Source organism: Rhinolophus ferrumequinum, chromosome 13, assembly GCF_004115265.2.
Source record: "Rhinolophus ferrumequinum isolate MPI-CBG mRhiFer1 chromosome 13, mRhiFer1_v1.p, whole genome shotgun sequence".
NCBI classification, from domain to species: Eukaryota; Metazoa; Chordata; class Mammalia; order Chiroptera; family Rhinolophidae; genus Rhinolophus; species Rhinolophus ferrumequinum.
The window spans coordinates 69,644,165-69,671,613 of NC_046296.1; the positions used below are offsets into that span (position 1 = coordinate 69,644,165).

The 27,449-nt window shown below is 49.8% G+C and overlaps 2 protein-coding genes across 4 annotated transcripts; both read left to right on the forward strand.

The window, feature by feature from the left end:
* Positions 1-1,450: 1,450 nt before the first annotated feature.
* On the forward strand, positions 1,451-10,284 carry RNASEH1 (ribonuclease H1). 3 transcript variants are annotated; one of them, XM_033124647.1, is made up of 8 exons: positions 1,454-1,672; positions 1,964-2,079; positions 4,827-4,988; positions 6,547-6,646; positions 7,617-7,671; positions 8,024-8,108; positions 8,696-8,820; positions 10,030-10,284. In XM_033124647.1, exons 1-8 carry the CDS (start codon positions 1,542-1,544, stop codon positions 10,114-10,116), a joined length of 861 nt encoding a protein of 286 aa, XP_032980538.1. In that variant the 5' UTR covers positions 1,454-1,541; the 3' UTR covers positions 10,117-10,284. The 3 variants fall into 3 exon arrangements, with proteins under 3 accessions (XP_032980536.1, XP_032980538.1, XP_032980537.1); XM_033124645.1 differs by lacking the exon at positions 10,030-10,284 and having other exon boundaries at positions 1,451-1,672; positions 7,605-7,671; positions 8,028-8,108; positions 8,696-8,801; XM_033124646.1 differs by lacking the exon at positions 10,030-10,284 and having other exon boundaries at positions 8,028-8,108; positions 8,696-8,801.
* Positions 10,285-22,783: 12,499 nt separating this feature from the next.
* ADI1 (acireductone dioxygenase 1) lies at positions 22,784-26,517 on the forward strand. Its single transcript, XM_033124351.1, has 4 exons — positions 22,784-22,945; positions 24,959-25,078; positions 25,883-26,062; positions 26,214-26,517. The coding sequence occupies exons 1-4, from the start codon at positions 22,826-22,828 to the stop codon at positions 26,331-26,333; spliced, it is 540 nt and encodes a 179-aa protein (XP_032980242.1). The 5' UTR covers positions 22,784-22,825; the 3' UTR covers positions 26,334-26,517.
* Positions 26,518-27,449: the final 932 nt, after the last annotated feature.

Here is a 27,449-nt window from a genome sequence, read left to right on the forward strand (position 1 = left end):
AGCTCCCAACGTTTCATGACTGGCTGACCTATTCCAATTATTGCCCGAGTTTGGAAGTGAAGACTTGATTGTAGCTTCGTACCTTGATCTACTTCCAGTTCACCTTTCTAATCTGCAGTCAGCTCTTCCAGGTATCACCCAAGTTCATAACATGACCCGTGTCACCACAGAAGAGATACGATGATCAGTCATCAATTGATTTTTAAGGACAAGTTTTTAAAAAAGAAGCTACCTTGAAGTGTAATAAATATAGGAATGAGGGATGGACTATAGCCAATTTAAATTTAAATTAGGAAAGTCTAAACTTTTTAAATTGATGTTGAGTTCACAGGTGAGAACACACTTACCACTCCAAGTTAAGTCTCACCTTTGCGGTTCCTTCTTCCTGACCATCCTACTTCCTTCTGTCTGCCTAACGCACAGGCATGAACTCCCTTCTTATCCTTTAAACCTTGCTCAGGCACGACGGTGTTGGCCTTGCAGCCCTCCAGACACAGGTGCTCACTCCAGCTTATGTCTGGCACAGCTTCCCAGCAGCTTGTTTTGCACTGTCCGTGGATTTGTTCACATGTCTATCTCGGGGTTCCCTTGGTGCTCAGGCTCTTACTCAAGTTTGTATCCCTGGGGCTTGGGTAGCACACAGTACATATTCAATAAAGTCTGTTGAACTAAAGACATCAAGAAAATTAAGAAAAGTCACTTAAAATTAATTTGAAAAGCAAGGCTTGTCAATGGAGAGGACTTTTAAAAGAAGTTGATTTGCTTACAGAGCCAAAAATAAAATATAGGGCAGACTTCTAACAAATTCCCTTTTTAACTAAATTTTCTCCCTGGGTCCTAGTGCATTAGGTATTGGCCACCAGTTGGTTATATACCCACTTGGGTGGAGTGGAAGAAAGGACCACCCCTTCAGAGGTGAGCCCCCAAGGAAACAGTCAGATGCTGTTCTCACACCCTCTTCCCTCTCTCCCTCTTCAGCACGCCCTCTTTTTTTTTTGACGTTTAATATTTTATTTTGTTATTAATTAATTTATTTTTAAGGAGGGCGCCGCTCCGTGGCCCCTGTGGGGAACTAACCGGCAACCTTGGTGGTATTAGCACCATGCTCTTAACCAACTGAGCTAACCAGCCGCTCCCCCCACACCCAATTTTTCATGTAAGAATCCCACCACCTTTCGGTCCTAGGAGGGCGCCAGGCCCCGCCCACACAGCTCAGGCCCGCCCAGACCCCGCCCAGACCCCGCCCCCTCCCAGGCCCACCTCGCGCCCCTCTCTCCGCCTTAGGCCCCACCCCTCTCCGAGCCCTTCCCGCTCCAGGCCCCGCCCCACCCGACCCTCCGCCCAGGCACCACTTTCTAACACCCGGGAAATGAATGAGCCTGAAGAGCACGCGGCTCTGGGCCCCGCCCTTCAGGCCCCGCCTACAGGCGACGCCCCTCCCGGACGTGCGCCATCTCCCAGCGCCACCTCCGGAAGTTTGGTCCCGGTGAGGGCGGCGCGAAGCCGGGGAGCGAGATGTGCAGCGGCGCTGGGAGTGAACGATGACCAGGCTGCTGGGCGTGACACACAGAGTCGCCTTGGCCGCCGTGCGCTGCAGTCGCTTCGGCTGCAGGGCGCTCGGCATGTTCTACGCCGTGAGGAGAGGCCGCAAGGCCGGGGTCTTTGTGACGTGGTGAGCGAGCCGCGCCTCCCCGGAAGTGGGGAGCAGGAGTGTTTTCCCACAGACCCCGCGTTCTGGCGTGTTCTGAGATGGAGGAAAGCCTTCTGGTGCTGGAGGACTGTCTGCACGCGCGTGGTGTGACCCGGGGCGAGGGCGCGCGCGACGGGAAGCACACACGGGAAGGCGGGGCCCCTGCTCGCGGGAGCTGAGTGTCTCTCGCTCTTCCCGTCCTAAGGAAAGCAGCCCTTAGGAAGAGGGTAAGTACAAGGGAGACGGAGGCGCTAACCGCGCGCTCTCTTCCAGGGACGAGTGTAGAGCACAGGTGGACCGCTTTCCTGCCGCCAGATTTAAGAAGTTCGCCACAGAAGAGGAAGCCTGGGCATTTGTCAGAGGCTCCGGGAGCCCCGAAGGCTCAGCAGGTAGGCACCGCTCATGTCGCGGGAACCTCTCAGCCTGCGTGAAGCTCTTTGCGTCCCACGTGTCCCTGATCTGTACAGCTGTCTTACACGCAGGTGGAGAGGACTGTTTCCATTTTACGCTGAGTGGGAAACAAGCTGAGGGCAATTGAGCTTAGTGGTTCCTGTCAGTGACCGTGTTAGAGACAAGCCAGGACTCCGCTCCCTTGTTCTGTGTTTTCATGACATTGCAGCCATTCGGTCACAGCGTCAGGCTGCCCTTCCAGCTCCGGTTCTCTTGCTGCGCCCACCACGTCTGCGGTGACTTCCTCCACTGAGGCTTGAACCCTCGGAGTCATCCGTGAGGCTTGGAATCAGCTTCTTCGAAGCCCCTGCTCATGTTGATATTTTGGCCTCTTCCCGTGAATCAGGAATGTTCTTAACGGCATCTAGAATGCTGACTCCTTTCCAGAAGGTTTTCAATTTATTCTCCCAAGGTCCATCAAAGGAATCACTATCTATATTCTTATAAAATGGGTTTCTGAAATAATAAGACTTGAAAGTCAAAATTCCTCTCTGAGCCGTGGGCTGCAGGATGGATTTTGTGTCTGCGGCGTGAAAACAACATCAGTCCCGTTGTCCGCCCGCCTCAGAGCACTCGGGTGACGAGCTGCGTCATCCGTGAGCAGTAACACGTCTGACGGAATCCTCTGAGCGGCGGGTCTCCACGGTCGGCGTAAGTACTCAGTACACAGCTACGTTGTAAACGTGTGCTGCCATCCAGGCTTCTCGTTCCACTTGCAGAGCAAGTGGATTTAGACCATTCCTAAGGGCCCTGGGATTTGCAGGACGCCAAATGAGCGCTGGCTTCAACTTAAAGTCCCCCAGCAGCCTGAGCCCCTATCAGAAGAGTCAGCCTGTCCCTTGAAGCTTTGAAGCCAGGCACTGACTCTCGTCTCCAGCTGTGAAAGTCCCAGGTGGCATCTTCTTCCCATATGAGACTGTTTTGTCTCCATTGCAAATCTGTGGCTTAGTGCAGCCACCTTCGAGAATTATCTTAGCTGGACCTTCTGGATAAGGGGGTGCTTCACCTTGCGCTTCTATGTTGTAAGATAGTGTCTTTCCTTAAACCTCATGGACAAAGCTCTGCCAGCTTCACACTTTCCTTCTGCAGCTTCCTCTCCGCCTGATAGAACTGAAGAGAGTCAGGGCCTTGCTCTGACTCTATTCCCTCGGCTTTGGCTAAGGGAACATTGTGGCTGGTTTGGTCTTCTATCCAGACCACTAAAACGTTATCAGCAGTAGACTGTTTGGCTTTCTTATCATTCGTATGTTCACTGGAGTAGCACTGTTAATTTCAAGAGCCTTCCCTTTGCATTCGCAACTTGGCTGTTTGGTGCAAGAGGCCTAGCTTTTGGACTGTCTCTGCTTTCGACATGCCTTCCTCACTGAGCTCACTTTCTAGTTTTCGATTAAAATGAGAGACCTGCGACGGACGCCTCCTTTCACTTGAACACTTAAAGCTAAAGGTGAAGTCAGTGGTGTCGGGTTAAGGTTGTTGTTTTGGAGGCACAGTTAGTTGTTCCCTCCGTCCCGTCTTCCCACTCCGTAGACTGATGATGGAGGAAGGGCTGTTGCAGAGCTCCTCAGGCAAGAGCTCGTTGTACAGCAGCCCCCAGGGTTAGGCAGTTCACCGAGTTCACAGTAGAGCTCAAACTGAAACCCTGCTTTGTAGAACCTTAGTCTGATTAGTCTTCTGCTTTAGCTGCCATAGTAATACGCTCACGATGCGGCTGCTCCCAGCAACCTGAGGAAGGTGTGAGAGTGCCCTGGGGACTAACCTCCTCCAGGCCGGGCTGCTGAGGGCGAGCTTTGCAACACGCTGTCCCTGAAGGGAGCCAGTCCCTCCACCCCGCCCCACCCCACCCCGGCCCTCTTAGCTCCCCTGGAGGGCCTCGGCTTAGCATCCAGGTAGCTGGTGTGTTGGGGGCAGGGCAGGGCCTTGAAGCACAGGTACCACTGATTTTCTAGACAGAAATTTGGCCCTTGTTTTTCCTGAGGAAAGAGCCAGACTGTCTGCAATCCCTTAAGTGTCTGAACCCTTGGCATCCCTACTGTCTCCATTGAAACCAGATTTTTTTTTTAACAGAAGCTTTGCTCGTCTTCACATTGCTCTTACCAAGTTTCTCATGGAGAATTGAGAATAATTTTCACAGGACATCCAAGTCAGAGATGGTGTGGAACTGTCTTACGCCATTCCCTGTTCGTAGGGCCACATATGGGGGGAGTTAGGCACTGAATTTCTGGATTCTTTCTTTTTTTCTTTTTTTTTTTTTAATTGGGGAGAATTGGGGAACAGTGTGCTTCTCCAGGGCCCATCAGCTCCAAGTCATTGTCCTTCAATCTAGTTGTGGAGGGCGCAGCCCAGCTCTAAGACCAGTCGCCGTTTTCAATCTTTGGTTGCAGGGGGAACAGCCCACCATCCCATGCGGGAATCGAACCAGCAACCTTGTTGTTGAGAGCTCGCCCTCTAACCAGCTGAGCCATCTGGCCGCCTCTCCAGCAGCTCAGCGGCAGCTCATTGTCTTCAATCTAGTTGTGGAGGGCACAGCTAACAGGCCCATGTGGGAATCGAACCGGCGACCCTGTTGTTCAGAGATGACGCTGGAACTAACTGAGCCATCCGGCTGCCCCAGAATTTCTGGATTCTTCATCGTTTCCTGTTGGGTTCATTGTTTCTGGCTTCTGAGCAGACTCTCTCTGTGTTTCAGGGCAGAAAGATGAACGTGTACAAGAATCACAGGTGAAAGGCAACAAGCGACTCCGTGAGCCTGTGGCTGAAGGAGACCAGAACGCAGAGCCGTGTGCAAAGCATGTAAAACCGAGCGTGGAGGCAGCCCTGCCCGTTGGCAAGGACTCCTTCTCTTACATGGGTACATCTTCCTGGGCTTTTTAAATTTTTAATATGTGATAAAACTGTCTGTGAAAACTTCACTCACTTTTCTCACGGGGGGTTTCAGCTGATATTTAACATCCTCATCTTGTCTGAAAGGGCATCTTGTTTAAAACTCTCTCTAAGATTCCTGTTTTATAATTGATTAAATGGTGCAGAATTATTAAAATCGTGGACATTCGTAGGAGAACCATTCTATGGCCTATAAAAGGAAGACAAGTCTTCTGAAAGAGCCGTGTTCCCTGTGGACACAGCATTTCAGGGCATGAGAGGAGATGCAAAGCCGTGCGCGTCTGCAGAGGAGGCTGGGCCTGGACGGCGTGGACTCTGTGCCTCTCAGGCCGTGTTTCCACAGCACAGGTGGCCCCTTACCCACAGGGCGAGGCGGTCAGACACTTTTCCTCCACCTCAACTCCAGGAACCCTGGTTGTATTTACTGACCTACAGTATCACTCCTTTTTGTCTGTTCCAGGTGTGAACAGAAAACAGGAAGTAGTAGCATTTTAAGATATAAATCAGTATGCTTGTAGGTTCCATGTTTTCCCCCAAGTAGAGCCATTTTGTCATTTATTCAAGGGAAACCAATAGGAAATGTTTTGTCAAGCTGTGTAAATCAGTTTTGCAGTTATGTTTTAAAACCCCAAATTCCCTTGATTTGGTTATTACCAATAGCAATTGAAACAAGTGCCTGTGGGGTGGTTGGGAGATGGGCTGTTTGCAGCGTGGGACGGCTGCGTGGAGCACGGGCAGCCACCCCAGTGCCTGGCAGCAGACAGCGGTGACGGGGCAGCAAGTCTGCAGTCCCGAGGTCGCGGCCAGCCGTCGCACGCGTGCTGTCTGTCAAGACCCCCAGGCCCGCCCCGCTGGGCGCCACTGCCCTTCCTCCCCCTCGGCCCCGTCTGCGTCCTGCGGCATCGGAGCAGAGCGTAGTGCCTCTGCTCCCACGCACTTGCTGTGACTCCTGCCGACCTGACTGTCCCCCTGCCTCGTGGCGTAGCCTCAGGGTGGCCTCAGATCAGTCCTTTTCTACCTTGTTTTTACAGCGTCGGTACACTGATCAGACCCTCTGCCTTGATGGAAAGGAACAAAAATGAGGGACCACAGTTGACTCATGGCAAATACACTAAGAAAATAATTGACCAACGTTTGTCAGAGCACTTGACCTGGCTGGCAGGTCCTCCTGATGCCAAGACACTGCCTGTCTGGGACGTGAGGAGGGGACAGTGGCATTGTTCCTTGACCCCTGCAGTGGGGAACGAAGCAGCCATTCTCACTGTGCTGCGTTCTAGGTTTCTGAAATGATGCCTTCCCCTGGGACGTGCCTCATATTTGGGACTGAAATACGAGTGGAGTCCTGGCAGAAGAGTCACGTGCCCTCATGTACGCAACTGATAATGTTTCTTTGGACAGAAAACTGCTACAGAATTGTGAACGACCCTCTCAGTTGAAAACACTAATGCAACCTGAGTAAATGTTAAGGTGAATTTTCCTTTTTAGTAAGTTGGACCGCTGGCACTCACTGTGTTTCCGTGTTACAGGAGAATACGTCGTCGTCTACACCGACGGCTGCTGCTCCAGTAATGGGCGGAGGAGGGCACGAGCAGGAATCGGTGTTTACTGGGGCCCGGGCCATCCTTTGTAAGTAAACAAAAGAAGCGGAGATTTGTAAGCTTCAGGTTTTACCAGGTCATATTCCAAAACTTGTGAGAGAATGAGGCAGGCCCTGCTTATTGTTTGTTTAACAGGCAGCTTTGCCAGGGGACAGCAGAAGGACCAGTTTTGATTCACGGGAACACTGACAGCTGTGTTCTTCAGAACATAAGTACCTTAACATTGCTCTCCTCGCCCTAAATCGTGGCAAGTCTCTGTTTCGCCGATAAGATATTACACCAAAATGACCTCACTACCCCCACCCCTCCAAGAGAGTCACAGGTCTCCCTGGGAGATGGTTTTGGCAAGGATACAAGGGGGCAGGTCACAGGACTGGGGACCCGTCATATCACCAACCCTTCTGAGAAAGGCGATCCCTTGTTTCTCACAAAGTCAAGGTGATGTGAAGTGTGATCCTTCAAATACACCTGGCCCCTGAATGTGCAAGAGCCTGAATAGGAACGGATAGCCTTCAGGTTCAGTGTAAAAGGGACTCCACCAAGTGGAGCAGCCACCGCCAGTCTGAGCTTCCCCTGGCCAGGCCCGCCGATGCCCACAGCATGGCATGTTGCATGTGAGCTGACCATTAAAAATTCCCCTGCACACGTCTCGAACTTTACGGTCTGTGAATTTCTTTCACTTTGGTTTGTTTTCACTTCAAACCCTGTAAGTGGTAACGAACCTGTGTGGACACATCAGTGCCACCCACTGATGTGTTTCGGGTTCCAAAATGAAACTTCCCTTTGCTTCTGGTCCCGTTTCCTTCTACAACACCATATGTGGTACTTTTCAACAAAATGCTTAATGCTGTTGGTTTGGTTCTAAAGGCTGTTTCCATATGATCCTTTCGTAGTCAAATAAAAATATATAGAGGCCTGTTCTCTTTTAAGAGACTTAAGGTGTCACTTTGAGAATTAGCTTTATGACTTTATTTTCTTTTGTACTGTTTTGAAACCAGAAACGTAGGTATTAGACTTCCTGGACGACAAACCAACCAAAGAGCAGAAATTCACGTAAGTTATCAGCTAATTTTTCCACTAAAAGCAAGTTTATCATTCTTTGGCATTAAGCATGAGCTTTTCATTATCTACGAATATGTATAAGATACTCAAAGTCCAGAAGAAACATAGTTTGGGGTTAGTAACAATTCTGAAGGATAGGAATTTTCTAGAAAAATTATGAAACTTATTTCAAATAGATGTCTAAACAGAATTGTACATGTAGCATTATTTCACATAAAGAATGTAATCATTACAGGTAGCATAGAAAAAGAAGGAATGTTTAAATTTTGAAGTAATTTTGAATATTAATAATGTCGAAAGTTGAACAGTTTCTGTAGCATGATGACAGACTTGTTTCTTCAAGGCAGCCTGTAAAGCCATCGAACAAGCAAGGGCTCAAAACATCAACAAGTTGGTTCTCTATACGGACAGTATGTTTACCATCAATGGTAAGCTTTTATGTTTGACTTCGAGTGTTTTTCTAGTAAATTTGCAGAGAAATAGGTATTTCCTTTCCAGTAGGAGGTATTGTATCTGGGCGGGACCCACAGGTAAATGGGGACGCATTTGGTTTGTCAGGTAGAAAGGAAAAGATGGTGGATTTTGGAGTCCCAGGTGTGCAGGTCTGCTGCCCCAATATTTGCCACATAGGTATTTCTTTGCCGGGCACTAAAGACTTGGCAGTAAGGTAGATAGGTCCCTGTACTTGGAGTCTAAGTGTGTTAGAAAGTGACTGTGGCATGCTGACGGCTTCTTTGGGAAACACCACGGGTGGGAACACAGGGCTGGGTGCTGAAGGCTGGAGAGCTTCCTGGAAGAGGTGACGTCTTGGTTTGAGAGCTGTAGGTCAAGTACAAGTTAGAGTAAAGGGATGAGAAAGGGGATGTTTCATGTCTGTGCACAGCCCAGGGAAGGAAATAGAGAGTCCAGAATGCTACTTGGAATACAAGTGGAAGCGAGTGTAAGAGGGAGGTCCTGGGAGGAGAGGAGACCAGAACGTTTGCGATTCATCAGTCTGTGAATGCATTTTTTCTAGGGATCACCAGTTGGGTTCAGGGTTGGAAGAAGAACGGGTGGAGGACAAGCACCCGGAAAGAGGTGATCAATAAAGAGGACTTCCTGGGGCTGGAGAAACTGCTCCAGGGCATGGACGTGCGCTGGGTGAGTGCGTCCTCCCTGGGCCCAGCCGCCCCGCGGGCCGCGCCGGGCCGGGCCAGCAGCGGTTCTGTGAGTGGCCCACTGACGTCACTGACTCGTCTCCGTGACACGAGCATCACAGAGTGCGCTAGGACACATCTGATTGTTTCGGTCCTGTAACAAGACCGTGTCATTGTGCACGGAACGCTCTGCTCTGTGTTCTTTCTGCTGTCCCCGCCAGGGCACACCTCCTCACTGGCCACGTGACTTGGAAGCGTCAGCCTATTGGTTTCTGCGGAAGCAGCTATAACCTTAGATAAAGCTGATTTATAACGTATTTTGTTGTAATAACGTGACTTTTTCCAAAATGGAGGTCTTTTTCTTACAATAGATCATTTTTGCTAAAATTATTTTTTCAAACAATACAGAGCAAGATGACCCACCCAGTTTTCTTAACCCTCCCTGCTCCCCACCCCAGGACCACAGTTTGCTAACCTGACATTTAAGTCTGCCTTTCAGGCATGTAAATGTACACGGTGGTTAAATCATATAAGCACAGGCCTTCTTTTTGTTTATTTTTGTTGTTGTTGTTTTTAGCTCTAGTGTAATCTTAATTATTAGATCCTCTCTTTTTTTTCTTTTTTTTTGCCCCCCCCCCCCCCCCCGCAGGTTTTTAAGCCATTGTTTCTCAGTCTAGCTGTAGGGCGCAGCTCCCTGACCTATGCTGGTATTATGAGCCTTGCGCTCCCCGCCGCCCATTGATCAGCAGTTCACGCACTCAGTAGCCCGCGGCAGCTCACCGTAGCCCAGGTCCAGGGAAGCCATTGTTCACAATCTTAGCTGTAGAGGGTGCAGCTCACTGGCCCAAGTGAGAATTGAACCGGCGACCTTGGCGTTAGGAGCTCGGGGCTCCAACCACCTGAGCCACCCCAGCCCTTCTTTTAACAGCAATTACAGAGTGAATGTGTGTGTGTCTGCACACACCTATCCACCCATCCATCCATCCATACTGTGCCATTTTAAGTAGGGAAAGCCACACAAACAGGAAGACCCACTGGTGTTGACTCCGAACGGGGTTTTGAGCGTGTCTGGGCAGAGCATGGTGGGAAGAGTCACTGCAGGCGGAAGTGTTGGGGGAGGGGCTGAGGAGAGCTTTCCTCCTACGCAGCCCGCCGAGCAGGTAACTGTTTACAGCGAGGATGTGAAAGTAAAAGGAAAACCTCTGTTTACCAGATGCATGTTCCTGGTCATTCTGGATTTGTGGGCAACGAGGAGGCTGACAGATTGGCAAGAGAAGGAGCCAAGCAGTCTGAAGACTGAACGAGGTTACTGTCACTCTCGGACAAACCGGAGCCACTGGCTTTTTCTGACATCACTTACCGGTGTGAAAACTGAAACTACAGGAGGAGCGTCACTGTCCATGGAGACACGGACAAACTGAGTCAGAAAGATAAGATGGCATTCTAATAAAAAGTGGTTAAATGGGGACGGCCGGTTAGCTCAGTTGGTTAGAGCGCGGTGCTCTTAAAAACAAGGTTGCCGTTTCGATCCCCACATGGGCCACCGTGAACTGCGCCCTCCATAACCACATTGAAACTACTACTTGACTTGGAGCTGATGGTTCCTGGAAAAACACACGTAAAATAAATTAAAAAGTTGAAAAAAAAAGATAAAGACGAAGATGCGCAAAGGAAGCCTAAAATTTTCTTTGGCTGTTTTTGTTAACTGTGCAACTTAAAAAACAATGTTTGACATCGTCAATTATTTATATATTTTTATTACCCTTTTATCATAGAAACATACAGAAAATGACACGAACAAATACATAGCTTATTGAATTATTATCACAAGTGGATACCCCTGTCACCTCTGCTAAGTCAAGAAATAGAACTTTCCAGACACCCTAGAAGGGTCCCAAAGTGTCCCTCCCTCAAAAATGAATCCTGACTTTTACAGAAACGACTTCCTTTGATTATTTATGGCTCTTTAGTCCTGTCTCCTTTTTTCTTTTCTAATTTAATGTCACTTTAGTTTTAAGTCTCTTTAATTTACAGCCCCCCTGCCCCATCCTGTAGTTCTCCTTACAGTTTATCTCATGAAGAACCTGGGCCATTTGTCCTGTGGTTTCCCAGTGTCCATTTTGCTGTTTATGTGCTCATGGTACAGTCTAGCACTTTCTTCTCTTTCCTCCAAATTGGCATCTGGATCCAGAGGCTTGATTAGCATCAGGTTCTGTACGTTTGGCAAGATGATCGGTGGCTATGTGCTTTCATCAGCAAACATGGCTGGTTTTCATCTTGTCTGATGCTGGCAGCTGCTGATTCTCTGCCTGGATCCGTTAGTCTGGTTGTAAAACGCTGATATTCTGTATCCTATTTTGGTGGGTCCCTCCTTCCTATGTCTGCTCTAATGTCATTCAACATGGAGCTTTCCTGGCTATGCCTCCTACAAGCACAATTCTGCTTCCCTGTTCTCCCGCCACCTCCGTCCCCCCAACACACACACACACACACACACACGTGTAGCTGGCACTTTTCATTCCTCCCAGCACTTGCTGTCTGACCTACATATGTTGCTTGTCTGTTTTCCTCCCCCATTTGCTCACTGCCGCATGCCCAGGGCCTAGAGCGGCCTAGCATAGAGCAGGCACCCAGTAAGTATTTGTTGAATGAGTTGGTAAACACTAATCTGAAAGGTCTGAGAGCAGAAACGATGCAGGCTCAGCAGAAATGGAGATCGATCCATGGAGGGGGCAGAAAAAGCAGGCTGCAGTGGGGGAGGGGCTGCGATGGCTCCGAGGTGAGACCAGGCCTCCCCGGTGCCTTCAGAAGTGAGCTGGGACCACGAGCCCTTGTGTGCAAATGTGCAAAAACTCGTGGTTGGAAAGGGTTCGGATGCGGGATCAGACAACCTCCCCCTCTCCATCACCCCTCGCTCCATGGCACACACTCGACTGGCGGGACTGTCCTGTTGGTACCAGTTTGCTCTCCATCAGAGTGAAAAAGTCATTTCTGAAAAACTATGCTGATGGTTCAAAGTTCAGTATTTACTGTTTATACATTGTTGTGGTTTTGTGCTAAGGAGATTTAGCCCTAATGTTTTAGTTGTGTGGTGTTCTCATGTCCCTGCTTCTGGCCCCCAGTGCTGGTGTTAACAGCAAAAACAAAGACCAGTCCTGAAAATCCCCTGAGCAGACCAACCAGCGAGGTCACACAAGAAGCCGAACTCGCTTACTGGGGAGACTAGCTTCTTGATTACACATCTGGAAATTGAGCAAAACTTAAACTGTTTCCCCAAAACTGCTGAGGTGTAACCACTGACCAATTTTCTATCATTCAAGAAAATTCTGGTATTGTGGACAGTCCATGTGAAGAAAGAGCAGACGCTGCCCGCACACTCCGAGCCCTTTACACCGCCGCCTGCGTCCCAGTCCCGGGCTGGTCGGGCACTCCCGCTCCCGGGTGGCAGGCTGGCGTCTTGGTGAGGGCACAACACACTTTTACCAATCACTGCTACGGCGATCCATTGGTTTTACTTCCGTCGTTTCTGAACTTTTGACAGTGTTCACCAAGGAATGTTCTATGGAACATTTGGACTCAGTGTCTGCCTCCCCGCAAATGTTTGTCTCCATGAAACAATTTCCACACCACAAGCCTTGGCACTTGTCAGAGGGGAGAGAGGCAGAATTTCTCAAAACTTGACTTTAAAACTGCAAACGATCTCTCAACTTACGTGACATGGAACGCATTGGGGAAATGCTTCATTGGACAAAGTGTCTTGGGGCAGCATACTCCCAACGTGCTGACATGAAGACTGAACTAGGGGCCCTCGCCCTGGAATGCACACCAGGTGTGATTATCATCTCAGAAGCCCAAAGGTTTGGGGTGATTCGCTGAAGTGCTGCAAATGAGCCTGCGTCCCCAGGAGACAGCCTGGAGATGCATGAATGTCTTCTGTCTCATTTCAGAAATGTATGAAGGCCAGGAGAGATGTTTTCCTTTTAATTACAGTGGTACCTCAGTTTTCAAAAGTAATCCGTACTGGAAGACCGCTCAAGTTCTGAAACGGTCGAAAACCGAGGCACAGTTTCCCCATAGAAAGTAATGCAAAATGGATTAATCCATTCCAGACCTTTAAAATCAACCCCTAAAACTGCAAATTTAGCATGAATTGTACAGTCTAATGATACCATAGATCCATAAAATTTACGGTGTTTGTAAACTGAAATGTTCGTCAACGGAGACATTTGAAAACCGAGGGACCACTGTAATTTGAAGGAAATTTTGCTGACTGGACTCCAGGCAGCTGATTCTGGACGTTACTTCTTTGTTGCGAAATCCAGACCCAGGCTCCCCCTTAAGAAAATGTACATGCACAGATGGCTTATTTCTTAATTCAAGATACTGTAACTTTGTAAATATCATTATTGGAAGTTTTCAAATGGAACGGTTTCCTGTGTTCTGTCATGCAGTGTCATTATGTTCATGCCTCTCGTCATTTTACGTGCTTTTGGTAAACGTGCTAGGTTTTCTTGACGTCTAGGGCATAGGACAGGCCCTTTAGTTTCCATTCCAGGTCTTGCTGTCACCCCCACACTTATTTATAGAAGGACCCTGTGTTTCACAGCAAACTTGTTCTTTAGCTCTTTCTTTGAAAATGCCTTCGAAACAACACTTTTTATCCAGGGGCTCCAACGTGGCTTTCTAGCTGTCGCCGTGTCTTCTTGTTATTTATTATGCTCGTTATCCCTTTACATTTTCTGTATTTCCCAGCAAGCCCTCCAGGTTGTTCCATGTAGAAGACGGCAGCTGAGTTTCGGCCCTAACAGTGACATTGTTTGGCTCCTCCCTGGAACTGGGTGTCAGTGGGGAGCCTGGAGGCGAGGGACCTGGAGGCAGGGGACCTGAAGACGGCAGGCACGCTGAGCGAGAGCAGTTGCAGATGTCTCTTGTTCTCTTTACGAGGAACACTCAAATGTAGGGACTCTTGGCAGTGTTGGTGGCAGCGTCGGCTGGCTTGTGTGCCCAGCACAAGCCTTGTCTTCTGGGGCCACGTCTCTCCCTCAGCTGCGGTCAGTTCCAGCACCACCCTGGATGGCCAAGGGGACCTCGGGCTCCCACAGAGATCCCAGGGCCACCTGGACGCTTCCGTGACACTGAGATCCAGACACTACAGCAAAAGCTCCTTTTCCTTGAATCACAAGCAAGCACGGTTTTGGAGCTACTGGTGGCTGTTCCCTGACATGTGGGGACAGAGCTCATCGCAGTAGATGAGAATTAAACCAGCACCGGGAGGAGAGAGTTGAGATACCAGTAGGGAGGCAGGGAGGGCGGGCTGTAACCTTTCCTTCAGCCCAGGGCAAGTCTCATGTGAGCCCAGCTGCACCCTCCTCGGTTACCTCAGCCAGCATGTCTTGGTTTCCTTTGCTTGAGCAACTTGGATTTCTGTTACCTGCAATCTGAAGTGCCCTGAACAATGGCGATGAGAGCTGTGTTCTTGAAGTACGAGGTGGCCAGGGGAAGATAATTTTCGTAATAGCCCTGGGAAGTTATGGGTCTATTTCAGGGCATAGAGGCTGGTGCAAGTCAGTGGGCAAAGGCAGCGGGCAAAGGCAGCGGGATGGCTCCCGCTGCTGGCACCTGAGCACGGTCCTGCCAGAAGGATGGTGTTCTTCACACCCTGCAATACGATGACAAGCACAAAGCCCACTTTCTCACAATGTCCCCGAGGGAGTAGTAAGAATGATTCATTTATGAAGTCCATCCTGAGTAGACATCTTAATATTCTCTGTCACAAAAGGGGAAGTAAACAGACATCATTCCTAGTGAGTACCCAAGTGTGATGCCGTTTTGAGGAAACCCCTAGTGTGACTGAGCTGCAAGCTGGACTGTCACCCAGTAACCATAGTTGTTCCAACCAGGATGTTTGCTAGACATTTCCTCCCAAGTGAGCCTGTCTTAAAACAGCTGACAATATTTGCCAAAGATGCAATTCAGGCTTTCAAAAGAAAATTCAGATTTGGTAAAATTTGGATCTGCCCCAAGAGATTGACAGCTTTCCAATACATAGACTTTTCTAATGAGACTGGTGGTGATTAAAAAAAAAAAAAAAAGTTATTTTTCATGTTGTATAATGAAGTGCATTACCATTTGGAAGATATGCATGACTTAATGAATCAATATTTTCCAAATGACCAGTGCATTCTATTATGAAATCACGTACGGATAAAGTGTGTATTCAAAGTACAAGACAGGCAACATAAGAGTGAAATCATTGATATTGTTGTTGGATTCCACACTGCAGCTGGGAAGAAAATACACTTGTGGAATCTGGGTGAAGTCCCAGAGAAGATTACGACTACCTGGAGGGCTATAAAAACACTCCTCCCTCTTCCAACCACATATCTGTGTGATGCTGGACCGTCTTCATATAATTCAACCAACATAACACATTAAGAGGTTGGATGCAGAAGCAGACATGACAATCCTCCTTCCTTCTATATAGCCAGACAATAAACAGATTTGTAAAAATGTGAAAATCCACGTTTCTCGTTTTTTTTTAATTTGCAAAATATGACCATTTTTAATAAAAACGTCATTTGTTGACGTGTAATTGGTTACCATTGTTTAGATGAGGTGATACAGCAATTTACTGTTTCCTCACTTTCACTCTCCAACATGGTAATGTTAATAGATTGAACTCAGGGAAGCAGAAGCCCTGGCCCCTCCCCACTGTCACATGCCACCAGGAAGTGCGAGAACCACTGAAGCCCAAGGGAAGAGAGATGAGAGGGCATCCCTTTGGTGTAAGGCCTTGGGTTTAGGAGGATCTGAAAGACAAGGACAGTTGATCTGTTCCATGATCCCTCTGTCCAGCGAGGGATATCGGGACATCTGGAGAGGGGTGACCTCAGCAGTGGGGCTCAGTGAGGTTCAGCTTATTCTTTGATCCCCCTTTTCTCAAAACAGGTAGTGATGAACTTTAGGACCAGTTCGCCTGTCCTGGGTGGCCCCTGAATGCCAGAACACAAAATCCCCTTCAGTGACCCCGCCTGCATTTGTTTTCATTCTCATTGAGCCAGACCATGAATGCACGCCTGTGGTTCACACTCAGTAAATGGCGTTCATTATCGGGACATGTGATCACACTGCTGTGCTTGGAGTTGTGCACACCTCACAGTCTTTTAAATCCCCCCCCCCTTTTAAGACAAACTACAGGGAAAGAAAGGCTTCCTCATGGTCACAGTGACCAAACTTACGTGACACCATAAAGCTAGTGGCTCCCATCATTGCTTCACATGCAAAATTTCAAACCAGGGGCCACTGAGCCATCCCCACTGTCGTCAGGAAGGCCTGTGTGCCACCGCCTGAGCAAGCAGGTGTCCTCAGCCTTTTCCTGTCTCCTGGTAGGGAGCCTGTGCGGAAATGCTGGCACTGGCAGCTACTGCTGAGTCCTACCCTGGCCTTGTCTCTGGCCCTGCAATCTGCTGTCTTCAGTCAGCTCCCACCAACGCGGGCAGGTTCACTGGCCAGCCTCCTAGCAGGGTGAAACCTCACACCCTTCACAGGTCTCCTCACAGGCCGGGAGAATAAAGTGCTTGATGATCACATAAACTGTTAATATTAATGGTGTAGAGCAGGATCAACAGACTCCAGCCTGCCAGCCCAGCCCAGCCCGGTGCCTGTCTGTGTGTGTTCCACAAGCTAAGAACGGTTTTACGCTGTCGAATGGTTGTCAGACACGGAGCTATCTACCACCCTCCATTTTGCCTTGCTCGGTTCCCTGGTCTGTGCTGCTCTGTCCCCTGCAAGGTCTGCAGTGGCCCCTGCGTTGGGAGTACTTCCTAAAATAAAGCCTGAACGGATGACAATCTGCAGGCAGCTAGGTCTGTCTTTCAAAACATCTAGGGGGATACCAACATGGCGCCGTAGGTAAACGTTGTGCTGACCTTCTCTCACGACCACATCAAAATTACAACTAATCGACCAAACAACCATTATCGAGAAGCGCCTAAAATCAAACTGAACTGACTGAAGCTCTTCAACTAAAGACGTGCAGGAGAAGCCACCTCCAGACTGGGAGGAGGGGCAGAGACGCACAACGGGCTGGTCCCACACCCACGTGGGACCATTAAATATTAGGAGGGATATCTCGGCTGTGGAGGTCCCCCCTCTCCCCACACCCCGAGAGGAGTGAGGGGTCCCAGCCCCCCCAGCCCAGGGTTCCAGTGCCGGGGAGAGAAGTCCCCATAACTTCTGGCTGTGAAAACCAGCAGAGACTGTGACTAACACGAGGGCAGCTGGAGCCCCAGGCGCTCCTCCTAACAGGCCCGCGCTCGGACTCACCTGCTGACGGACTCACCCGCTCTGGGCTCCAGCGCTGGGGCAGCGGCTCGAAATAGGCCAGGAACATACGGGCAGAACTGAGTTGTGTGCCTTCAGGGTGACGGCTGGAGGGGCAGCTTCCTCCTGGTCGGAGGACCGGGCAGGAGCCATTGTTTCTTTGCTGAGCCCTCCCCCTTCCCTGCGTGTGGACACAGGCGGCCGCCATATCTGAGTCTCCGCCCTACGCTCCTCACGCCCTGGCAATTCAAGACCCCGCCCCAGGCCACTCCCAGTGGCTTTTTTGTGTAGACCGCCTGCCTTAGCTCAAGCTTCAGACTTTTCTAGGGTCTCTCAAAGGTTCACGGAACCCAGACAAGCAGCGCTGGCTTGAGCATGTCCTGTACCTCTGGCTGAGCAGCCCTAAGCTCAGCACTCGTGGCAGCCAGCCTTGGTTTGTGGTTGTCCTCTCAAAGTTCTTCTAAGCACAGCCCGGATGGCAGCCATCTGCAGATTTCTTTGTGGCTCCTGCCTGATGGCCATGGGTTACGGGCTGTGGCTGAACTTGACCTATAGTGGGTCCCCTCCAAGATGGTCCTGGGGCTGGTGCCCCCAGTGGCCAGCTTCAAAACATCACCAAGCCACCTCCAAGTACGGCACACCCATGGGGAAGACTGAACAGGCACCAGAGCCATGCTGAGGCAGATCCTGCTCTATAGAATCAGCCCCTGCACAACAACTCTTCCACTGTAGTCAAGGCCAGTCCTCACAACCAGTGAGCCCAAGTGTCAGTCCCTCACATTGATGTGCAGTTATCAACCAAGGCTCAACTACAAGAGGAGGGCACACAACCCACACAAGGGACACACCTGGAGTGCGTGGCTCAGGTGACCAGAAAGACTGTGCCACTGTGCCCCACAGCACACCTACTACATGGGGCCTTTCTACTAATACCAGAAGACATAGCAGCTCTACCTAATACATAGAAACAAACACAGGGAGGCAGCCAAAATGGGGAGACAAAGAAACATGTCCCAAATAAAAGAACAGAACAAAGTTCCAGAAAAAGAACTAAGCAGAACGGAGATAAGCAATCTGTCAGACGCAGAGTTCCAAGCACTGGCTATAAGAATGCTCACTGATTTCAGGGAGAACTTCAACAGAGAGATAGGAAGCATAAAAATGGAGATGGAAACCATAAAAAAGAACCAGTCAGAAATAAAGGATACAATAATGGAAACAAAGAATATATTACAGGGAATCAACAGTAGATTAGATGAAACAGAGGATCAAACCAACGATGCAGAAGATAAGGTAGTAGAAAACACCCAACCAGAACAGCAAAAAGAAAAAAGAATCCAAAAAATTGAGGGGCCTCCAGGACAACATCAAGTGTACCAACATTCGCATCATAGGGGTACCAGAAGGAGAGGAGAGAAAGCAAGGAATTGGAAACCTATTTGAAGAAATATGACAGAAAACTTCCCTAACCTGGTGAAGGAAATGGACATACAAGCCCAAGAAGCACAGAGAGTCCCAAACAAGATGAACCCAAAGAGGCCCACACCAAGACACGTCATAATTAAAATGCCAAAGGTTAAAGACAAAGAGAGAATCTTAAAAGCAGCAAGAGAAAAGCAGTTAGTTACCTACAAGGGAGCCCCCATGAGACTGGCAGCTGTTTTCTCAACAGAAACTTTGCAGGCCATAAGGGAGAGGCAGGAAATGTTCAAAGTGATGAAAAGCAAGGACCTACAATCAAGATTGCTCTACCCAGCAAAGCTGTCATTTAGAACTGAAGGACACATAAGGAGCTTCCCAGACAAGAAAAAGCTGAAGGAGTTCATCACCACCAAACCAGTATTACAAGGAATCTTAGAGGGATTTCTTTAGGATAGGAGGAGGGTTAAGGATGGGTGAAAGGGGAAGGGGCTTAGAAGTACAAATTGGTTGTTACACAGCAGTCATGGGGATGTGGGTTATAGCATAAGGAATGTAGTCAATAATATTGTAATAACTAGGTATGGTGCCAGATAGGTGCTAGATCTATCAGGGTGATAGATGAGAGTGGGGTAGGGGGCAGGGTGAAAAGGTGAAGGTATTAAGAAATACAAACTGGTAGTTAATACAGTATGGGGAAGATAATCAACAATGTTGTAGAGATCGTATAAGGTGTCAGATGGGCACTGGACTTATACACTGTAGATGCCTGACCACTGCGCTATACACCTGAAGCTGAAGTAGAGTAATAGTGAAGGTCAACTATAACTAAATATATAGTCACAGGATGTGGAGTACCACACAGGAAGATAGTCGACAGCTATATAAGATGTAACAGCTATATAAGATGTCAGAGGGGTAGTAACTCGGGGCGTGGGTTAGCACTTATGAGGGATTTTAAATGTCTAACTATTATGTTGCTTTGTACACCTGAAACTAAAATAAATAAATAAAAACCAAAAAAACCTCATCTAAACAGGTTCTTCCCCAGTTGCCTAGATTAGGGTGATAAATTCTGGTCATGAAACATACTTTTGAGCTGCCATTAGGTATTCTTCTGGAAGAAGTAGTTCAAGTTCAAAAGACTCCCCTTCAAAGGAGGAATCCCAAGGGCCAGCAGGGGTCATGTGAGAATAATGAGTGCTGTCCCATCTGCCTGCCTGCAGGGCCGGTTCTGGCAGCAAGCGCTGGGTCCTAGACAATCCTTCAGGGCACCCAATCGCCTTTCTTTTCCAAAGTACTTTCTTTATAACATAAAACAGCGCCCTCCCCCCACCCCCAAAGGAAAAAAAAAAAGCAGTTTAAGATGGAGGCCCACCCCGCTGCACCTCCCTCCACATGGCTCTGCAGCAGTTCGTGGGCGCTTGGGGCTGTGCTGGGCTTCCTGAGCGCTGATCCCAGCCTGGCCACGAGTTACTTGACTTGGCACAAGTTACTTGGGCTTTGCCTCAGGTGTCTGGTCTTTAAAATGTGGCTAAGTGGTGCCTACCTCCTAGGGTACTTGTGGGGGTGGAGGAGGCACCCCCACAAGGTAAAGCCTTTACATGGTGTTTCCCTGAAAATAAGACCTAACTGGACCATCAGCTCTAATGCGTCTTTTGGAGCAAAAATTAATATAAGACCCGGTATTTATTATATTATATTATTATTATAAAGACCCAGTCTTATATTATAGTAAAATAAGACCGGGTCTTCTATTAATTTTGCTCCAAAAGACGCATTAGAGCTGATTGTCCGGTTGGGTCTTATTTTCGGGGAAACACTGCAGTATCGCCCAGCAATGCTGCTGTTGCTGCTGTTGGGTGCCACAGGGTGCTCCACCTGGGATGGGGGCAGGTGCAGCAGTGCTGGGAAGACTTTTGGAGTGTTTTTCATCACATCCCTTCCATTTTCATTCAGCGGACTTTTTGTCTGTCTGTCTCTGATGTGATGTGCCAGGCATCTGGCATTGCAGGACGAGTAAGACACACTGACGCACGGCTGCAAATCCTCGCTCGCAACACATTGATCGAGCAAGTACCATAAGTACGGGCCTGGCGGTCCCAGGGGGGAGGCCGACATAGCCAAATACATCATTACAACAAGCACCCAAGAGTTTAACACAGAGACCTCAGCTGCGTAGGGAGGGGTCGGAGAGGACCTCTCTAGGCAGGAGTACTGGAGCTGAAGGTGGAAGTCAGGAGGAAGTGCTGGAGGAAGGAAACGCACTGTAGGTGGAAACACTGCCCGGGGAAGTCGGGGCAAGGAGCAGCGTGGGATTCAGTCTGAGATGTCGGAGTGTGGCGGGCAGGGAGGGAGGCGGCTGGAGGGGGTCGGGCCCAGAGGCAGCACAGTGAGGAGAGGGGTTACAGCAGACAACTGGCAGGGCCTGGTCTGTGTTCCTGAAAGGTCTCCTTGTCTGCGCCACATAGAACGGATTGCAGAGTAGAGGATGCAGGGGGTCCATTTCACTGGTCAGTCCCTCAGGCAACAAAGTGGCAGGTAGAGCTGGAGAGAAGCCAGTGGCTTTGTGGTGTTTGGAAGATCAAAGCGACACGACCCCCTGAGAGATTGCCCTGGGTGTGCAGGGTGAGGGAAACAGGAAAACCCTCGGCCTTTTGGATTAAGGCACTGGGTGGTGGGTGCTGCTGCTGTGTCTGGAAGGCTAGAGAGAAACATGTTTAGATGTGCGGGAAGTCCGTTTGGCTGTGTGAGAAGTGAGATGCTTAGTAGCCATGTGGCAATGCCAGGTGAGATGCTCGAGTCAGGTTCTGGAAGAGGTCCAGGCTGGAGGCATATCAGCATATCATGGATGTAAGGTCACCTAGTGTGTGGACAGCACAAGGACGGAGCCCTGGGACACTCCACAATATTGGCACACCAAGAGGAGCCAGAAGAGGAACTGGGTGGGAGTACCCAGTGAGCTGAAGGAAAATGAGAAGAAAATGTTTCCAGAAGGGACTGGGCAACGGTGGTGAATGTCCTGGTAAGAACCCAAGGGCATGACCGCACCTCTGGTTATGTTAGAGTGTCTCAAGGGAGTGGTGAGAACAGGGAAGGAGGCAGTGTGAAGTGAGAGGTGCAGCAGAAAGACAGCATAGCTGTCTAAGGTGGAACCCGGGAGCACGAGCACTGAGTTGCAGGCAGGCTCTCTGCCGAGGACATAGGCGTTTTTGCAGTCCCTGGAACAAGAGGGCAGAAGCAAGATGAATGTGCTTCCTGTGCAACAGTTCTGAAAGTTCTAGAGTCGACTGTATGCTTCAGAAATGTGCTATTTAGGAGGAGTCTGGTTTAAACCCTATAGGTTACTTGATTCCTTGTTAAGGAGACTGGGGTGAATGGCTGAGATAATCGGATCCTTTTTGGTTGATTGCTTTGAAAAGATAAGCCTAGGCTGATTGAGTAGCTGGATTTTTCTTAGCTAAATTGATAAATTCAGCGATTGGGAAGGGGGAATTTTGTGTTAATCCTATTATTTTTTGTTTTTATTCTAGGAGACATTATTTAAAATTATAGGGGTAGTATTTGCAGACTGCTGCTATTGCAAAAATCGGAGGAATGGCTGGGGAGTGCCATATCCCACCCTGAGTAATACCCAGGGTCCTCTGTGGTGACTTGATCTGACCTCAAGCCATAGCTGTGACCCATATCGGCTGCATGGGTTAACAAAATCACTTTTTTTTTTTGCATTTCCTTCCTGTTTGCTGTAACCATCAATTGTCTGATCTCAGTATAAACTGTTCATTTCACAGATCGTTCTGGGTGTCCAAGGAGACCGTGGCATCGGCCACCATGAGGCATCTGCGCGGTGCCCTAGGCCGGTGCATGTTATGGGGCCCCGCGAGCATGAAGAACAGTGGCGATCCCGCATCCCCCATCCCCGGGTTCAGCGGAGCAGCCCCTCCTCCACTTAGGGAAGACTTGGGACGCCCCGTTTTCCTAGGACAAGGCCGGACAGGCTCCCAATTCCCTCTCTGCCTCATGGTCAGTGAGCTGAACTGCACCCCTACTGATCAAGGACTGCCGGGCTTTGGTTCAGCTTCTCCGTCACCAAGCGCGGGCAGTGACCGCCGGCCCTGGGGGCAGAGCCGGGACAGCCCGCGCTCGCTGGGACCGCCAGGCACGTCGCTCGGGGGCCTCCCGCCCACGCGGGCCCCTCCCCCGCGCAGCGCCCTGGCCTCCCGCCGGCGCGACGTGGGCGGGGCGGCCGGCCGGGGTGGAGCTGCGCCATGGTGCAGGCCTGGTACATGGACGAGTCCGCCGACGACCCCCGGACGCCCCACCACGCGCAGCCCGGCCGCCCGGTCGGCCTGGAGCAGCTGCGCCGGCTTGGCGTCCTGTACTGGAAGGTACCTGCGAGCGGGGCGCGGTCCGGGGCTCGCGGCGCGGGGAGCTGAGGTCTCCCCAGCTCCTGCGCACACCGCCGAGCTCGGGCGAGAGGGAAACCGCCGCCGAGACACGGCCGGGTCGCGCTGCGCACGCTCAGTGGCGGGCCCGGTGGTCGGCCGCCGGGTCGCAGTGCGCATGCTCAGAAGCGGGCCCGGTGGTCGGCGGCCGGGTCGCAGTGCGCATGCTCAGAAGCGGGCCCGGTGGTCGGCCGCCGGGTCGCCGTGCGCAGACTCAGCAGTGGGGCGGGAGGGGTGCGGAGTCTGGGGGAAGGCTCGCCCCTGGAGTGTCCTTGCAGTAACAATGAGATGCTGGTCAGCTTGCAAATGTATGCAAAGGATAGAGACTTACTGTAAAAGGCGTCCTTGGAGTTATCCCATGGGGTCACACTCGTTTCTTCTACCGTGTAGTTATGCTCTGGGTGATGCGTCAAAGGGCCATCAAAAGTATGTTTCTTCTGCCCTTAGCGTCCTGTGTATTTTATATGCCTCTGTACTGATAACCGTTCTCCCCCCCCTTTCACCTTTCCCCCTCACTTTCCTCCCCACCCCCCACTCCATTTAAAGCGGTTGTTTCTCAGTCTGGTTGTGTAGGACGCAGCTCCCTGGCCCACGCTGGTGTTAGGAGCCTTGTGCTCCCCCTGCTGAGGCAGGCGGTTGCCAGTCCTCGGTCTGCCGCTCACAGCAGCTCTCGCCAGCCACTCACGCTGGTCACCGGCCACTCATGGCAGCTCACAGCAGCCCACGCCAGCTCTTGCCAACCTCCGGCTGCTCATGGCAGCCCAGCTCCAGGGAGAGCCATTGTTCACAATCTTAGCTGTAGAGGGCGCAGCTCACTGGCCCACGTGGGAATCGAACTGGTGACATTGGCGTTAAGGGCACAGCATTCCAACTACCTGAGCTACCGGGCCAGCCCTGATACCCGTTCTTGATCAGTGGGAACAGATGGAGCATTTTGCACACCTCTTAGTGACACAGCAGAGGGATAGCTCCCACACACATTTGAAGTTAGATTGTTTTACTGTGGGGCAGCAGTGTGCATATCATGGGGTTGCTTTGCTAATTTGGGGGGTCATCTTTGTAGAAACTGATATATTGATGACTAGTATGAGATATTCTGGAGTTTGTTCAGTACTTGTGATAAAATGTGCATTCTTAAAATGTGCAACTTAAGGCCAAGTGTGCCGAGTTCACTGCCAGTAGTGCTAAGTAGGAGTTCAGACTAGTTCTGCCTGGGACCCTACAGGAGGACTTCATGAAGAAGATGCCATTAAAATTGGACCGTGAACTGACAGGATGTGATAAATGAAAAGAGTGAGAGAGCGTTCTAGGTGTAGGAAGCTGTCAGGAGCAAGGGGGGGAGGTAAAGCACAAGTATTTTTTGAAGAGTAGTACATATGCCTATTAGGTTTGGAATGTAGTTTTTTTGTTTGTTTTTGTTTTGTTTTGTTTTAATGGGGAATAGGGACAGAAGAGTAGAACAGGCACCTGGGGACAGATGACAGAAGGCCCTTGTTCCAGCCTAATGCACTTGGGTTTTCTCTGTAGGTTCTGAGGGTGTCGGATGTTTTGGCGCAGGGAAAAAACCCGACCAGAGATGCCACAGAGACGTCAGTTAGACTGTGGAGTGCATGGGTGGCAGAAGAGCAGGACTCGGGAGGGAGGTGTGTCCTTGGACAGGCTTAAGGAGATGAGGGCTCCACCAAAGCTTGTGTCAGTGGGACCACAGATTTGAAGAACCCCCAGTAAGGACTGCTGGGAGGCAGCAAGCAGGGATGAAACACAACTGCATTACTTTTAGCTGTTTGGGAGAATGGGACAACCGTTGAAAGTAGGAAAGGATTAGAAGGAACCTTAGTTCAGGACTGACAAAGGCCCAGATGATGAATCTGGAGTATAAGCATATTGGAGGTCCAGCAAGAGATTGTTTGTCTCCTTGCATTAATGTGACCTCCTTTTTGTCATTTAAACTCCTAGCTAGATGCTGACAAATACGAGAATGATCCAGAATTAGAAAAGATCCGAAAAGAGAGGAACTACTCCTGGATGGACATAATAACCATATGCAAAGATAAACTGCCAAATTACGAAGAAAAGGTAAGGAGCGCTGAATTATTTGAAAAGGGGAATCATTACATTTACTACCAATGAACAGGTTTTCTTCTTTAATATCTTCATTTGGGTTTATATCAGAATAATGCATTTTTGAATATTTTTATTATAAAATGTTAGGGGAATAAAGACCTTCTAAAAGATACAAAAGTAGATTTCATTTACTGAGACGGTGAATGTCTTCCTCAGATTTTCACGTGGCCTCTGACCTTCCACTGTGATCAGCATGACTGCCCTGTGTGGTGTGATCACGTGATTGTGTGTGTTATCAGTGTGACTGCTGTGTGATCACATGATTATGTGTGCATATGATAAGCGTGACTGCCCTGTGTGGTGTGATCACGTGATTGTGTGCGTGTGATTAGCATGACTGCTGCGTGTGGTTTGATCAGTGTGACTGCCGTGTGCAGTGGGTTATGAGCAGGAGCCAGGATATCTGTGGGAGTCTTGGGTCTACACATCCAAGCTGTGTGATGTTGGGTCACTTACCTCATCTGTCAAATGGGGACAACAAATGGCACCCAGGTGAGTTATTACATATGAATTATTAAGAATGTTGTCTGGCACATGGTGCCAAGTAAGTGTTCTTTTTTACTGCTAGTTCACTGATAGGTTTCATACACTATTCTAGCTCCCACCTGCTTGTACTTACTATAATAGTCCTTATTATTGTGGAGAGAATTTCCATTCACCTTGGTTCTGGTCTTTGAAGGCTCAGCCAGTGGTTGGGTCTGTGTCAGTTTGCACACTTGGTGTCCGGCAGACTCACAGGCTCCCCTCCTGCTCTAGATTAAAATGTTTTACGAGGAGCATTTGCACGTGGACGACGAGATCCGCTACATCTTGGACGGCAGTGGGTACTTCGATGTGAGAGATGAGGAAGACAGATGGATCCGGATTTCCATGGAGAAGGGGGACATGATCACTCTCCCCGCGGGGATCTACCACCGCTTCACGCTGGACGAGCGGGTGGGTCAGTGCGTGCGGGTCACATCTGCTCTGTGCACTGGTATCAGAGGGTGGAATGGGATGAAAGAGTTAAGGCACGGAAAAAACAGCTAGGCAAGTTACCTCGGTAGCTGGTCTGATGCAATGGCGGGTGTGTCTGTGTGTCTTCTAGAACTACGTGAAGGCCATGCGGCTGTTTGTGGGAGATCCGGTGTGGACGGCGTACAACCGGCCAGCGGACCACTTCGAGGCTCGAGGGCAGTACTTGGCATTTTTGGCACAGACAGCATAGCAGTGCTGCCTGGCACCCACACCCGCCTTCACCCCTTCATGGTCCTCAGCACGACAGCAGAAAATCTGTCATGTTCTCCTTGCTTTTACTGTAGACTTTAGGCTGGGTGAGATTTCCTCTGCGAGATTATTTGATCAGAATATGTTTTAATGAAAGGAGCTATAAAACTGATTTTTGCATGGAAGTAACTGTGGAAATGTGGACACATTCCTTTTGTCTAATTCAAAATCAGTATTTTGTAGCTCTGTTAACACATGCATCCCCCCGGAACCGGAGGACTTGCACCTTCCCGGGTGTAACTGAGCAGCCATCCCATGGGACCAGATTTCGCAGCTTTAAGATTTCCTGTGAGCAGGTATAAGAGTAGATGACAGGCTGGCTGGGTGCCACACTCTCCTCCCAAAACATGGCGGAGTGCAGGGGGAGGGGTGAGCTCACATTAGGGGGACACTCACAGTCGCTTATCCCCCTTTGTTACTCAACATAAAGTAGCGGCCTTAATTTTATGCTCATGGCTTGGAGTTTCCTTACATTCAGGTGTATGTGGCCATTGAAATCACCCGTTTACATTCTTTGTGTGATTGTGTGTGTGTGTAATTGATTTATATTTTATCTGTGTTAATCTTTCTTCAATGAGATTTCAGTGAGATTTCTAGGTTAAACTCCTTACTATTTATATATTTTGTTACAATGAAGCTTTTGAATTTCCCCTCCCCCAGCCCCTCCCTCCGTTCTCCCACCTCCCTGCCACTCCGGTTCAAGCCGTTGTTTCTCAGTCTAGTTGTGTAGGACACAGCTCCCTGTCCCATGGTGGTGGTATGGGCCTTGAGCTCCCCCTGAATGAGGTAATCGGTCTCCAGTCGTCGGTCAGCGCTCACAGCAGCTCATGGCAGCCCACGGCAGCCCACGGCAGCCCACGCCAATCTCCGACTGCTCACGTAGCCCAGCTGCACGGAGAGCTGTTGTTCACAAACTTAGCTGTAGAGGGCGCAGCTCACTGGCCCATGTGGGGATTGAACCGGTGGCCTTCGGCGTTAGGAGCACTGCGCTCCAACCGCCTGAGCCACCGGGCCGGCCCAAGCTTTTGAATCTTAACAAGAAAACGGTGCATCATTT